Here is a 16,341-nt window from a genome sequence, read left to right on the forward strand (position 1 = left end):
CACACTCATCCCAGCCGCACACACACTGCACTCCCCACACACACTCATCCCAGCCGCACACACACATTACACACCCCACACACACTCATCCCAGCCACACACACACATTACACTCCCCACACACTCATCCCAGCCGCACACACACTGCACTCCCCACACACACTCATCCCAGCCGCACACACACATTACACACCCCACACACACTCATCCCAGCCGCACACACACATTACACACCCCACACACACTCATCCCAGCCACACACACACACTGCACTCCCCACACACACTCATCCCAGCCGCACACACACATTACACACCCCACACACACTCATCCCAGCCACACACACACATTACACACCCCACACACACTCATCCCAGCCGCACACACACATTACACTCCCCACACACACTCATCCCAGCCGCACACACACATTACACTCCCCACACACACTCATCCCAGCCGCACACACGCATTACACTCCCCACACACACTCATCCCAGCCGCACACACACATTACACTCCCCCACACACACTCATCCCAGCCACACACACGTTACACTCCCCACACACACTCATCCCAGCCGCACACACACATTACACTCCCCACACACACTCATCACAGCCGCACACACGCATTACACTCCCCACACACACTCATCCCAGCCGAACACACACATTACACTCCCCACACACACTCATCCCAGCCGCACACACACATTACACTCCCCACACACACTCATCCCAGCCGCACACACACATTACACTCCCCACACACACTCATCCCAGCCGCACACACACATTACACTCCCCACACACACTCATCCCAGCCGCACACACACATTACACTCCCCACACACACTCACCGCAGCCGCACACACACATTACACTCCCCACACACACTCATCCCAGCCGCACACACACATTACACTCCCCACACACACTCATCCCAGCCAACAAGATGGCACTGGCTGTGCTGGAGCCCGCCCGTCCTGCTGATGGGTCGGCTGGGGCCAGAGGGCACCCAGGGAGGGTGGCCTTGGGGGGGCAACCTATACGATCCGTGACCCTGAGTTCCCAGTGGGCTGTCAGCGGCGTGCACAGCTGCATGGCTGCCTTTCCGGCTGCGGCAATGGTGCTCCGTGCCCGTCCACCCCGACCCCACAGCCCACCTCCTGCCCCCTGCCCCCCCCCACTACTCCCCCTGGCCCTGGCAGAAACCCCCCCTCCGGCCAGCGGCATTATTGTCAGCAAACTATGGTGATGTTGGACACTTTCTGAACCCCCTCTCCCTCAGCAGCCGCCGCGCCGGTTTCTCGATTTTTAAAAGCACAAGTGAGCCGTCCCCCCGGGAACTCGGCCCAGCGGAGGCGGAGAATCGCATTTTCAGTTTCTGTTATTAAAATTCTAGATTTATGTAAAGCTGATTTTGACACAGACTGTCCACAGTAAACTGCTGGAATGGACAAAATGACAGCAGAACAATTGAAGATGTTTAAAAAGGGAATTTAATGTGACCTAGAACTCGTTTGAGAACGGAAAGGGCAAGAGTTCACATTGTGTGAAAGGTCAGCCGTAGACAATTAGAGTGCGAAGAGATAACAGGAGAAAAAGCAGAAACACAGAAAGTAGTACAGTTGTTGGTGAAAGGAAGGTTGGCAAAACAGAGAGAGTTTGAGGTACAGAACGGTCACCTGAAAAGAGGTTGGCAAATAGTTTCAAAATCACCACATAAACCTTCACACAAAAATCCGAGTGAGCAGGAGTCGAAACTGTTAACCGTGATATTGTTGACCAAAATAAGGAAAGGGTGGATTTGCTGAGCAATTACTTTGCCTCAGTATTTACAGCAGAGGTCAGTGGAGGTCAGCATGCTCGAAGGGAACTGTTATTGAATCTGGGTGTCAGCAAGTTAACAGGAATGTAGAAAATCATGGCACTTCCCATCAGTGAATGAAAAACAAGGAGAGGAGCACTAATGGGCAGGATCCTGTCCCACAGGATCTGTGTCGGGACCCCAACTAATCATCCTTTCTATTAACATAATGACATTTCCAGCTACCTGCTCATGTCTGCTGGTCACAGAATGTTGGACAATATTGTGCTGAAAATGGAAGTGTAAAATTTCAAAGATATTAACAAAGATTAAATGAATGGGCAAAACTGTGGCAATTTTTAAAACTCTTTCACACGGGTGTACATCACTGGTCAGGCCAGCCTTTGCTGCCCATCCCTAATTGCCCCTGAGAAGGTGGTGAGCTGTCTTCTGGAACCGTGGCAGTCCGAGGTGTGGGTACACCCACAGTGCCAGGATTCTAACGCAGCGGCACTGAAGGAACGGTGTTATATTTCCAAGTCGGGATGGTGTGTGGCTGGAGGGGCGATCTGTGGGTGGTGATGTTCACGTGTGTCTGCTATCCTTCTAGGTCAGGCTTGTCTAACCTTGTGTTTCGGTGCGGGGGGGAGTGGAATTTCTCAATCAAGGGGCCAATGAACAAACTTCAGAAAGATACGGTTTGCACAATATTGAACATGATTTTCTTTTCAATGGCGGTATGAACAGAGGAATCAATCTGCTGAGCAAAAAGTAAGCAATATGTTGATAATTTAAAAAAGAGTAAAGGAAATCTGGCCATTAATGTGTTAGAAAGTGAGTGTGTGTCCGGCTCCCTCACTCATCCCCTCCAACTGTGAGAGAGGGTGAGAGTCTGTGTTGGTGTGGGGGGCAGGGGGGGGGCACGATCTTCCACCCGCGCTGCTCCGGAAAAGCAGCTCTCCGCGACGAATCGTGGCCGGTGAAAGCCGGGAGACCCCATTCCCAGGCTCACAACGCCTCCCGAGATTCAACGCAAGGATTGCCCACATAGGGTGGGATTACTTTTTAGCAAATCTGCATATTACAGCGAGATCGTTAGCCTTACTCTTCTTTAAGTTAAATAAATTTAAGAGTATCCAATTATTTTTTCAAATTAAGATGCAATTTAGCGTGGCCAATCCACCTAGCCTGCACATATTTCGGTTGTGGGGGTGAGACCCACGTAGATAGTGGAAGAATGTGCAAACTCCACACGGACAGTGACCCGAGGCCGGGATCGAACCCGGGTCCTCGGCTCCGTGAGGCAGCAGTGCTAGCCACTGCGTCACCGTGTCGCCCGCTAACCTTACTCTAATGTGCAGATTCCCGAGGTACCTGAGGCTTTGGGGGGTGGTGGGGGGGACCCTCGGGGCACCTTTGTTGCGGGTGCCGGGGGGGGCGGGAGGAGGGGGCTGGGCGGCCGGGGGGCGGGGCGGCGGGGGAGGCGGCGGACCCTCCCATGCTGCATTCGGGCTGGGAGGGGAAGGTTGGGGATTCTTTGCAGGGCCTGGGAGATGGGGGTTCTGTGTTGGGAGATGGGGGTTCTGTGCAGTCTCAGCCACGTGTTCCCCGTTCCGGCCCCTTATTCAACACGAGTGGCCTTGAATAGTCATTGTTTCTTGGCACCGCGAGTCCCGGGAAACACGCGACTAAATGCACTCGCTCGGGGACTGTGTTCCCTTTTGATAAGATCGCGCCCTGGGAGTGAGACAGATGTACATACGCACGCACATATACATGCACAAACACACACATGTACACACACATGCACACACACGGGCATTCTCTCACACAACTCACGCACTCAGACATTTGCACTCTTTCAGACACATGCATGCACTCTGTCACACACACATTCTCTTGCACACGCGCACACACACACACGCACATAGCCCTCTCTCACACACCCTCTCACATACATGCGCTCTCCCACACACGCATGCACACTCTCTCACATATGAATGTAATTCCTTTATTCAAAACGAGAGGGAACAGAAAGCAGAAAATTACAGGCCAGTGAACTTAATATCTGACATGTGGAAAATGTTGGAAACTATTATTAAATTCCTTGTTAGCACGGGCGGCACAGTGGTTAGCACAGCTACCTCACGGCGCAGAGGACCCGGGTTCGATCCCGGCTCTGGGTCACTGCCCGTGTGGAGTTTGCACATTCTCCCCGTGTCTGCGTGGGTTTCGCCCCCACAACACAAAGATGTGCAGAGTAGGTGGATTGGCCACACTAAATTGCCTCTTAATTGGAAAAAAAAATAATTGGGTACCCTAAAATTTTTTTAAAATTGTTTTTAGCCAAGCCCTTAGATCGAGCAGAGCCAGTATGGTTTTGTGAAAGGTCATCTTGTTTACCAATTTATTGGAGTTCTTTGAAGAAGTAACAGGTGTTGTGAATAAAGGGGAACCGGTGGATATACTTAGATTTATAGAAGCCGTTTTAATAAGGTGCCACATCAATGTTATTGCACAAATAACAGCTGATAGTGTAGGGGGTAACACACTGGCACGAATTGAAGATTGGCTAACTCACAGGAAGCAGGGAGTTGGCATTAATGGGTCATGTTCTGGTTGGCAGGATGTGACGAGGGGTGGGACACGGAGCAGGGCTGGGGACTCAACTTTTTACAATTTATAAAATGACTTGGATGAGGGGATTGTTGCTAAATTTGCTGATGACACAAAGATAGGAGAGTAAATTGTGAAGAGGATATAAGAAGGCTACAAAGGGAGAGATTGGTTAAGTAAGTGGGAAAAGTCCCAGCAAATAGAGTATAAGGTGGGAAAATGTGAAATTGTCCATTTGGCAGGAAGAATAAAAAATAAACTTATGGTGAGAGATTGCAAAGCTCTGAGATGGTAGAGGGATCTGGGTGTCTTTTGTACATGAATCGCAAAATGTTAGTATGGAGGTACAGCAAGTAATTGGGAAAACCAGTAGAATTGTATCATTATTGTGAGGGGAATTGAGTACAAAAGTAGGGAGTTTACTCTTCAATTATCAAAGGAACTGGTGAGACTATATCTGGAGTATTGTGTACAGCATTCATAGGTGCAGAAGTCATAGGGTAGTAGTCATGGGCGACTTTAACTTCCCAAATATTGAGTGGAAACTCTTTAGATCAAATAGTTTGGATGGGATGGTGTTTGTGCAGTGTGTCCAGGAAGCTTTTCTAACGCAGTATGTAGATTGTCCGACCAGAGGAGGGGCAATATTGGATTTAGTACTGGGTAATGAGCCAGGGCAAGTGATAGATTTGTTAGTGGGGGAGCATTTTGGAGATAGTGACCACAATTCTGTGACTTTCACTTTAGTAATGGAGAGGGATAGGTACGTGCAACAGGGCAAGGTTTACAATTGGGGGAAGGGTAAATACGATGTTGTCAGACAAGAATTGAAGTGCATAAGTTGGGAACATAGGCTGTCAGGGAAGGACACAAATGAAATGTGGAACTTGTTCAAGGAACAGGTGCTACGTGTCCTTGATATGTATGTCCCTGTCAGGCAGGGAAGAGATGGTCGAGTGAGGGAACCATGGTTGACAAGAGATGTTGAATGTCTTGTTAAGAGGAAAAAGGTGACTTATGTAAGGCTGAGGAAACAAGGTTCAGACAGGGCATTGGAGGGATACAAGATAGCCAGGAGGGAACTGAAGAAAGGGATTAGGAGAGCTAAGAGAGGGCATGAACAATCTTTGGCGGGTAGGATCAAGGAAAACCCCAAGGCCTTTTACACATATGTGAGAAATATGAGAATGACTAGAGCGAGGGTAGGTCCGATCAAGGACAGTAGCGGGAGATTGTGTATTGAGTCTGAAGAGATAGGAGAGGTCTTGAACGAGTACTTTTCTTCTGTATTTACAAATGAGAGGGGCGATATTGTTGGAGAGGACAGTGTGAAACAGATTGGTAAGCTCGAGGAAATACTTGTTAGGAAGGAAGATGTGTTGGGCATTTTGAAAAACTTGAGGATAGACAAGTCCCCCGGGCCTGACGGGATATATCCAAGGATTCTATGGGAAGCAAGAGATGAAATTGCAGAGCCGTTGGCAATGATCTTTTCGTCCTCACTGTCAACAGGGGTGGTACCAGGGGATTGGAGAGTGGCGAATGTTGTGCCCCTGTTCAAAAAAGGGACTAGGGATAACCCTGGGAATTACAGGCCAGTTAGTCTTACTTCGGTGGTAGGCAAAGTAATGGAAAGGGTACTGAAGGATAGGATTTCTGAGCATCTGGAAAGACACTGCTTGATTAGGGATAGTCAGCACGGATTTGTGAGGGGTAGGTCTTGCCTTACAAATCTTATTGAATTCTTTGAGGAGGTGACCAAGCATGTGGATGAAGGTAAAGCAGTGGATGTAGTGTACATGGATTTTAGTAAGGCATTTGATAAAGTTCCCCATGGTAGGCTTATGCAGAAAGTAAGGAGGCATGGGATAGTGGGAAATTTGGCCAGTTGGATAACGAACTGGCTAACCGATAGAAGTCAGAGAGTGGTGGTGGATGGCAAATATTCAGCCTGGATCCCAGTTACCAGTGGCGTACCGCAGGGATCAGTTCTGGGTCCTCTGCTGTTTGTGATTTTCATTAATGACTTGGATGAGGGAGTTGAAGGGTGGGTCAGTAAATTTGCAGATGATACGAAGATTGGTGGAGTTGTGGATAGTAAGGAGGGCTGTTGTCGGCTGCAAAGAGACATAGATAGGATGCAGAGCTGGGCTGAGAAGTGGCAGATGGAGTTTAACCCTGAAAAGTGTGAGGTTGTCCATTTTGGAAGGACAAATATGAATGCGGAATACAGGGTTAACGGTAGAGTTCTTGGCAATGTGGAGGAGCAGAGAGATCTTGGGGTCTATGTTCATACATCTTTGAAAGTTGCCACTCAAGTGGATAGAGCTGTGAAGAAGGCCTATGGTGTGCTCGCGTTCATTAACAGAGGGATTGAATTTAAGAGCCGTGAGGTGATGATGCAGCTGTACAAAACTTTGGTAAGGCCACATTTGGAGTACTGTGTACAGTTCTGGTCGCCTCATTTTAGGAAGGATGTGGAAGCTTTGGAAAAGGTGCAAAGAAGATTTACCAGGATGTTGCCTGGAATGGAGAGTAGGTCTTACGAGGAAAGGTTGAGGGTGCTAGGCCTTTTCTCATTAGAACGGAGGAGGATGAGGGGCGACTTGATAGAGGTTTATAAGATGATCAGGGGACTAGATAGAGTAGACAGTCAGAGACTTTTTCCCCGGGTGGAACAAACCATTACAAGGGGACATAAATTTAAGGTGAAAGGTGGAAGATATAGGAGGGATATCAGAGGTAGGTTCTTTACCCAGAGAGTAGTGGGGGCATGGAACGCACTGCCTGTGGAAGTAGTTGAGTCGGAAACATTAGGGACCTTCAAGCAGCTATTGGATAGGTACATGGATTACGGTTAAATGATATAGTGTAGATTTATTTGTTCTCAAGGGCAGCACGGTAGCATTGTGGATAGCACAATTGCTTCACAGCTCCAGGGTCCCAGGTTCGATTCCGGCTTGGGTCACTGACTGTGCGGAGTCTGCACGTCCTCCCCGTGTCTGCGTGGGTTTCCTCCGGGTGCTCCGGTTTCCTCCCACAATCCAAAGATGTGCAGGTTAGGTGAATTGGCCAATGATAAATTGCCCTTAATGTCCAAATTGACCTTGGTGTTGGGTGAAGGTGTTGAGTTTGGGTAGGGTGCTCTTTCCAAGAGCCGGTGCAGACTCAAAAGGCCGAATGGCCTCCTTCTGCACTGTAAATTCAATGATAATCTATGATTAATCTAGGACAAAGGTTCGGCACAACATCGTGGGCCGAAGGGCCTGTTCTGTGCTGTATTTTCTATTCTATTCTATTCATTGGTCACCTTATTTAAGGAGGGAAGTAAATGCGTTTGAAACTGTTCAGAGAAGGTTTAGCAGACTCATAGCTTGAACGGGAATTGTGTTCTGAGGAGAGGTTGGAGAGACTGGGCTTGTATCCACTGGAGTTTCGAAGAGTAAAAGGTGACTTGAGTAAAACACATGAGATCCTGTGGGGACTTGACAGGGTGGATGTGAAAAGAATGTTTCTACTAGTGAGAGAATCCCAAATGTGCGGGGGTCACAATTTAAAGATAAGGGTCTGGATTCTCCGCCTCCAGTAACGGGGTCCCCGGTGCGGCGGAGAATTGTTAAATTGGGATTGGCGGCGGGCAATTCTGCCTTGATTACTCTAACCTCACTTCTTGAATTCACCTCTTTTGCCCGTGTTTGAACTAAGGCTGTAATGAAGTCAGGAGCGGAGTGACCCTGGCTGATCCCAAGCGGAGTGTCTGTCAGCAGGTTGTTGTGTATGTGCTGTTTGATAGCATTGTCAGTGACACCTTGCCTCACTTTACTGATGACTGAGAGTGGACTGATGGAGTGGCAGGTGGCCAGGTTAGAATTATCCTGTTTTTTGTGGTTCCTGATGACAGCATCCAGTGAGACCACGGTGACCCCCAGCGGAGGCTGAGATAGATCAACCATGTCTTTTGCACAGATGTGCTGGGCTCCTCCATCATTGAGGATGGGGATATTTGTGGAGTCTCCTCCTCCAGTGAGTTGTTTAATTGTCCACCACCATTCACAGCTGGATGTGGCAGGACGGCAGAGCTCAAATCAGATCCTTTTGTCACATGACTGCTGTGTCTATCACGGGTTTGCTGCCACGGTTTAGTTACCAGTCTGAGTGCATTGTCAGTCTGTGTTTGTCTGTTGTACAGGGCCTGTGCTCAATGCTAGATTTGATACAACTTGGTTCTTACTTTTGCAGCTTTTCATGCCACACCAAATATGTATAAACGGAAAAATAAAGAGATATTGGTGGAAACAACACCCTGCGGGACGGACTGCTTTATGCTGCTGGTGAGGAAAGATTTTATTTTATACACTGGGAGTTAATCTGGGCAAATACAAGGTCACTGTCCATTCTTTCAGGTTTCTGGAGCCGGTCACTCCATGGTCACAGGTGGTGTCGTCCCTCCCAGTCTGTCAGTTTTGGGGTGCATTATTTGGCAAGGGTGGAGGAGGGGAAAGGTGCGCAGGAAAGATGGGGAGGGGAGTGAAGGAAAGAGAGGAGGAAGGGGAGGGGAAAGGAGGAGAGAGGTGTGCAGAGGAATGAAGGAGTGAAAAGGAAAGGGAGAAAGCTGAGGAGAGGGGGGAGGAGAGGGCAGGAGGATAGGTTGGAGAGAAGGGAGGGGGGGGGCAGGAGAATGAGGCAGAGGGGCGTTTCAGGGAAGGGTAGAAGAGAAGTATTAATACTGGAGCCCTCTCTCCTGTTGGGTTTGCTGAGTTGCTGCCTGGTTATGATGTGGAGTTTGTGGTCGATACTGATCCTGATTTCTTCCCTATTCTTGGACACAGGATGGAGCCAAAGAGTTTTCTGCCTCTCTGTCCACCATTCAAAATAAAACACGAGCAAAACGAAGCGCAGGACGGCGCAGAAAACATCACCATAGTAACTGGAACCAGCCCAGCGCCTCCTCCATTGCAGCCAGTGAGATGAAAGATGGTGACAGTGATCGGGAATGCAGTGGCGAAAACTCCCAGAGCTTTTCAGGTAGGTCATTAACCAAACCTCCCAACCCCCCCATTCACCGCCCCCCCCACCCCCAGTAAACCCACTGAACCCCTCCATCAGTTCCACCCAGTAACTCAATCAGTGTTTGTGTTCCAGATTTGTCAGAGGGAAGTTCCCGGAGTCAAACACCGGTCAAACTAAAGCCAATGGCTGGACGCTGTGAGGCAGATGATGTCTGTGACGGGCAGAGCGAGACCCCCGTGCAGAGCGAGACCCCCGTGCAGAGCGAGACCCCCGTGCAGAGCGAGACCCCCGTGCAGAGCGAGACCCCCTGGCAGAGCGAGGGTCCTGAATTGGATGAGTACAGTGCAATCCCAGAGCATGTGACCTGGATCAGCGCCGAGGAATCACTGTTCCGGGTCTTGCATGGAACATATTTCAACAACTTCTGTGCCATTGCTAAACTGATCAAAACCAAGTGTTGCAGACAGGTGGGCAGTGTTTCCACAACAGTTACTGAGCTTTAATACACAGCGTGACTGTTACGCCAGTTGAGAATTTAGTGCAGAGGGGAAGATGCTACTTTTAATACAGATGATAGTTTGTGCAATTTACTTGAGACAATAAGCATTTAAAATTCAGTGTTTTTGTTAAAACAGACAAAAACGTATTTATAACTAATCCAGGTTAAGATGTGTTAGAGCAAGTGTGTCTCGACTGCAGTATGTGGGAGTTTGTGAATAGTGAGATTGTCCACGGTGACCACAGCTACAGTCCTCATCCCCAATCTCCCTGGCTCAGATCCATTGGAGCTACTGCGAGTTGGAGAGACTCTGATGCATGAGGGAGAGGGAGGAGTTCCTGGACAGTTTGCTCCAGATTTTGGTCACGTCGAGTCGGAGGCTGCAGGTAAAGACTGGGGACGGTGTGACCAGTAACGTACAGATGAGAATCAGAGAAACTGATCCCAAAGCACTGCTCCGATGTGCCTTGTCCCTGTGGTGTGAGGATAAAGACTATCAAGGGACGGAATGTGGACCACGTCACTTTGGAGCAGTGAGAAGTCCGAAGTGAGGGGAAGAGTCAGAGAGTGTAATGTGATAGTTGTTGGGGATTCAGTAATTGGGACACGTTCAATCTTACTTCCAAAGGATGAAGAGATCCACACAGTATGTTGTCTAACTGGTGAGGATGAATGACAACTTAAAATGGTAAGAAAATAGGGCGGGAGAGGATCGACTTGTTGCGATCCACGTTTAAACCAAGAACCATAGAATCCTTACAGTGCTGAAGGAGGCCATTCGGCCCATCAAGATTCCACTGACCCTCTGAAAGAGCAGCCTGAGGCTAAACAAATCCTGTGTCCTCTCTTCAGGTGTATGAGTTTGCAGTGAAGGAATCTTCCATCATTCACAAGGTGCCTACCGATGACCAGGTCCTGTCTCCACCAAAAAAAAAGAGAAAGCACAGGTGAGCATGTACAGGTGAGCATGTGCAGGTGAGCGTGTGCAGGTGAGCGTGTACAGGTACAGATGAGCATGTAGAGGTGAATGTGTGCAGATACAGGTGAGTGTGTGCAGGTGAGCATATACAGGTGAGCGTGTACAGGTGAGCGTGTACAGGTGAGCGTGTGCAGGTGAGCATGTGCAGGTGAGCAGGTACAGGTGAGCAGGTACAGGTGAGCGTGTGCAGGTGAGTGTGTGCAGGTGAGTGTGTGCAGGTGAGTGTGTGCAGGTGAGTGTGTGCAGGTGAGTGTGTGCAGGTACAGGTGAGAATGTACAGGTGAATGTGTGCAAATACAGGTGAGCGTGTGCAGGTGAGCATGTACAGGTGAGTGTGCAGGTGAGCATGTACAGGTGAGCGTGTGCAGGTAAGCATGTACAGGTGAGCGTGTACAGATATAGGTGAGCATATACAGGTGAGCGTGTACAGGTGAGCATGTACAGATGAGTGTGTGCAGGTAAGCATGCACAGGTGAGCATGTGCAGGTGAGCGTGTACAGATATAGGTGAGCATATACAGGTGAGCGGGCGCAGGTGAGTGTGTGCAGGTAAGCATGTACAGGTGAGTGTGTGCAGGTGAGCATGTACAGGTGAGCGTGTGCAGATATGGATGAGCGTGTGCAGGTGAGCATCTACAGGTGAGTGCAGGTGAGTGTTTGCAGGTGAGCAGGTACAGGTGAGTCTGTACAGGTGAGCGTGTGCAAGTTAAAATGTGCAGGTGAGCATGTGCAGGTAAGCGTGAGCGTGTGCAGGTGAGCGTGTGCAGGTGAGCGTGTACAGGTGAGCATGTACAGGTGGGCATTTGCAGGTACAGGTGAGTGTGAAGGTGAGCGTGTACAGGTACAGGTGAGCGTGTACAGGTACAGGTGAGCGTGTGCAGGTGAGCATATGCAGGGGAGCATGTGCAGGTGAGCATATGCAGGAGAGCATATGCAGGAGAGCGTGTGCAGGTACAGGTGAGTGTGCAAGTGAGCGTGTGCAGGCTGGCATGTACACATACAGGTGAGCATGTACAGGTTAACATGTGCAGGTGTGTGTGTGCAGGTGAGCATGTACAGATATGGATGAGCGTGTACAGGTGATCATGTACAGATGAGCATGTACAGGTGAGCATGTGCAGATACGGATGAGCGTGTGCAGGTGAGCATGTGCAGGTGAACATGTACAGGTGAGTGTGTGCAGATATGGATGAGCATGTACAGGTGAGCATGTACAGATGAGCATGTACAGGTGAGCATGTGCAGATACGGATGAGCGTGTGCAGGTGAGCATGTGCAGGTGAACATGTACAGGTGAGTGTGTGCAGATATGGATGAGCGTGTGCAGGTGAGCATGTGCAGATGAGCATGTATAGGTGAGCATGTGCAGCTGAGCATGTGTCCCTGCTGATTTCATCTGTGGGAAGTGCACCCATCTCAAGCTCCTCAGAAACCGCGTTAGGGAACTGGAGCTGGAGCTGGATGAACTTCGGATCATTGGGGAAGCAGAGGTGGGCGTAGATAGAAGCTTCAGGGATGTAGTTACTCAGAAGAATAACGATAGATGGGTGACGGTGAGAGGGTCTGGGAGAAAGCAGTCAGTACAGGGATCCCCTGTGGTCGTTCCCCTTAGTAACAAGTATACCGCTTTGGATACTGTTGGGGGGGGGGGGGCTTACCAGGGGTAAGCCATGGGGTACAGGTCTCTGGCACAGAGTCTGTCCCTGTTGCTCAGAAGGGAAGGGGGGGAGGAGTAGAGCATTAGTCATTGGAGACTCCATAGTCAGGGGGATAGATAGGAGATTCTGTGGGAATGAGAGAGACTCGCGGTTGGTGTGTTGCCTCCCAGGTTCCAGGGTCCGTGATGTCTCGGATCGTGTTTTCCGGATCCTTAAGGGGGAGGGGGAGCAGCCCCAAGTCGTGGTCCATATAGGCACCAACGACATAGGTAGAAAAAGAGATAGGGATGTAAGGCAGGAATTCAGGGAGCTAGGGTGGAAACTTAGATCTAGGACAAACAGAGTTATTATCTCTGGGTTGTTACCCGTGCCACGTGATAGCGAGACGAGGAATAAGGAGAGAGAGGAGTTGAACACGTGGCTACAGGGATGGTGCAGGAGGGAGGGTTTCAGATTTCTGGATAATTGGGGCTCATTCTGGGGTCGGTGGGACCTCTACAAACGGGATGGTCTACACCTGGACCAGAGGGGTACCAATATCCTGGGGGGGAAATTTACTAATGCTCTTCGGGAGGGTTTAAACTAGTTCAGCAGGGGCTTGGGAACCTGAATTGTAGCTCCAGTATACAGGAGGTTGAGAGTAGTGAGGTCATGAGTAAGGTTTCACAGTTGCAGGAGTGTACCGACAGGCAGGAAGGTGGTTTAAAGTGTGTCTTCTTCAATGCCAGGAGCATCCGGAATAAGGTGGGTGAACTTGCGGCATGGGTTGGTACCTGGGACTTCGATGTTGTGGCCATTTCGGAGACATGGATAGAGCAGGGACAGGAATGGTTGTTGCAGGTGCCGGGGTTTAGATATTTCAGTAAGCTCAGGGAAGGTGGTAAAAGAGGGGGAGGGGTGGCATTGTTAGTCAAGGACAGTATTACGGTGGCAGAAAGGACGTTTGATGAGGACTCGTCTACTGAGGTAGTATGGGCTGAGGATAGAAACAGGAAAGGAGAGGTCACCCTGTTAGGGGTTTTCTATAGGCCTCCGAAAAGTTCCAGAGATGTAGAGGAAAGGATTGCAAAGATGATTCTGGATAGGAGCGAAAGCAACAGGGTAGTTGTTATGGGGGACTTTAACTTTCCAAATATTGACTGGAAACGCTATAGTTCGAGTACTTTAGATGGGTCCGATTTTGTCCAATGTGTGCAGGAGGGTTTCCTGACACAGTATGTAGATAGGCCAACGAGAGGCAAGACCATATTGGATTTGGTACTGGGTAATGAACCAGGACAGGTGTTAGATTTGGAGGTAGGTGAACACTTTGGTGATAGTGACCACAATTCTATTACGTTTACTTTAGTGATGGAAAGGGATAGGTATATACTGCAGGGCAAGAGTTATATCTGGGGGAAAGGCAATTATGATGCGATGAGGCAAGACTTAAGATGCATCGGATGGAGAGGAAAACTGCAGGGGATGGACACATTGGAAATGTGGAGCTTGTTCAAGGAACAGCTACTGCGTGTCCTTGATAAGTATGTACCTGTCAGGCAGCGAGGAAGTGGTCGAGCAAGGGAACCGTGGTTTACTAAAGCAGTCGAAACACTTGTCAAGAGGAAGAAGGAGGCTTATGTAAAGATGAGACATGAAGGTTCAATTAGGGCGCTCGAGAGTTACAAGTTAGCTAGGAAGGACCTAAAGAGAGAGCTAAGAAGAGCCAGGAGGGGACATGAGAAGTCTTTGGCAGGTAGAATCAAGGATAACCCTAAAGCTTTCTATAGATATGTCAGGAATAAAAGAATGACTAGGGTAAGAGTAGGGCCAGTCAAGGACAGTAGTGGGAAGTTGTGCGTGGAGTTCGAGGAGATAGGAGAGGTGCTAAATGAATATTTTTCGTCAGTATTCACACAGGAAAAAGACAATGTTGTCGAGGAGAATACTGAGATTCAGGCTACTAGACTAGAAGGGCTTGAGGTTCATAAGGGGGAGGTGTTAGCAATTCTGGAAAGTGTGAAAATAGATAGGTCCCCTGGGCCGGATGGGATTTATCCTAAGATTCTATGGGAAGCTAGGGAGGAGATTGCTGAGCCTTTGGCTTTGATCTTTAAGTCATCTTTGTCTACAGGAATAGTGCCAGAAGACTGGAGGATAGCAAATGTTGTCCCCTTGTTCAAGAAGGGGAGTAGAGACAACCCCGGTAACTATAGACCAGTGAGCCTTACTTCTGTTGTGGGCAAAATCTTGGAAAGGTTTATAAGAGATAGGATGTATAATCATCTGGAAAGGAATAATTTGATTAGAGATAGTCAACATGGTTTTGTGAAGGGTAGGTCGTGCCTCACAAACCTTATTGAGTTCTTTGAGAAGGTGACCAAACAGGTGGACGAGGGTAGAGCAGTTGATGTGGTGTATATGGATTTCAGTAAAGCGTTTGATAAGGTTCCCCACGGTAGGCTACTGCAGAAAATACGGAGGCATGGGATTCAGGGTGATTTAGCAGTTTGGATCAGAAATTGGCTAGCTGGAAGAGGACAAAGGGTGGTGGTTGATGGGAAATGTTCAGACTGGATCCAGTTACTAGTGGTGTACCACGAGGATCTGTTTTGGGGCCACTGCTGTTTGTCATTTTTATAAATGACCTGGAGGAGGGCGTCGAAGGATGGGTGAGTAAATTTGCAGATGGCACTGAAGTCGGTGGAGTTGTGGACAGTGCGGAAGGATGTTACAAGTTACAGAGGGACATAGATAAGCTGCAGCGCTGGGCTGAGAGGTGGCAAATGGAGTTTAATGCAGAAAAGTGTGAGGTGATTCATTTTGGAAGGAATAACAGGAAGACAGAGTACTGGGCTAATGGTAAGATTCTTGGCAGTGTGGATGAGCAGACAGATCTCGGTGTCCATGTACATAGATCCCTGAAAGTTGCCACCCAGGTTGAGAGGGTTGTTAAGAAGGCGTACGGTGTGTTAGCTTTTATTGGTAGAGGGATTGAGTTTCGGAGCCATGAGGTCATGTTGCAGCTGTACAAAACTCTGGTGCGGCCGCATTTGGAGTATTGCGTGCAATTCTGGTCGCCGCATTATAGGAAGGATGTGGAAGCATTGGAAAGGGTGCAGAGGAGATTTACCAGAATGTTGCCTGGTATGGAGGGACGATCTTATGAGGAAAGGTTGAGGGACTTGAGGCTGTTTTCCTTAGAGAGAAGAAGGTTAAGAGGTGACTTAATTGAGCCATACAAGAAGATCAGAGGATTGGATAGGGTGGACAGTGAGAGCCTTTTTCCTCGGATGGTGATGTCTAGCACGAGGGGGACATAGCTTTAAATTGAGGGGAGATAGATATAAGACAGATGTCAGAGGTAGGTTCTTTACTCAGAGTAGTAAGGGCGTGGAATGCCCTGCCTGCAACAGTAGTGGACTCGCCAACACTAAGGGCATTCAAATGGTCATTGGATAGACATATGGACGATAAGGGAATAGTGTAGATGGGCTTTGGAGTGGTTTCACAGGTCGGCGCAACATCGAGGGCCGAAGGGCCTGTACTGCGCTGCAATGTTCTATGTACTGGTGAGCCTGTACAGGTGAATATTTGCAGGTGTGTGTGTGCAGGTACAGGTGAGTGTGGACAGGTGAGCGTGTTCAATTCAAAATGTGCAGGTATAGATGTGCGGGTGAGCCTGTGCAGGTATGGGTGAGCGTGTGCAGGAGAGCGTGTACAGGTGAACACATGCATGTGAGCATGTACAGGTGAGCATGTGCATGTGCAGGTGAGTGTGTGCAGGT

At 49.0% G+C, this 16,341-nt stretch overlaps 1 protein-coding gene across 6 annotated transcripts in view; it reads left to right on the forward strand.

Annotated features, from left to right (window-relative positions):
• The window catches only part of LOC140398701 (histone-lysine N-methyltransferase EZH1-like), a 77,588-nt gene that overhangs the window by 24,305 nt on the left and 36,942 nt on the right, over nucleotides 1–16,341 (forward strand). For all 6 annotated transcript variants that reach the window (XR_011937538.1, XR_011937539.1, XM_072487705.1 and 3 more), the window contains 4 exons: nucleotides 8,669–8,760; nucleotides 9,259–9,454; nucleotides 9,572–9,906; nucleotides 10,791–10,885. Coding sequence is in view for 4 of the 6 variants with exons in the window: in XM_072487705.1 (XP_072343806.1) it covers nucleotides 8,669–8,760; nucleotides 9,259–9,454; nucleotides 9,572–9,906; nucleotides 10,791–10,885 (718 nt within the window). In the remaining 2 variants the exon portion in view is untranslated. The remainder of the gene's footprint in view (nucleotides 1–8,668; nucleotides 8,761–9,258; nucleotides 9,455–9,571; nucleotides 9,907–10,790; nucleotides 10,886–16,341) is intronic.

This window comes from Scyliorhinus torazame, chromosome 21, assembly GCF_047496885.1.
Source record: "Scyliorhinus torazame isolate Kashiwa2021f chromosome 21, sScyTor2.1, whole genome shotgun sequence".
In the NCBI taxonomy this organism is placed as follows: Eukaryota; Metazoa; Chordata; class Chondrichthyes; order Carcharhiniformes; family Scyliorhinidae; genus Scyliorhinus; species Scyliorhinus torazame.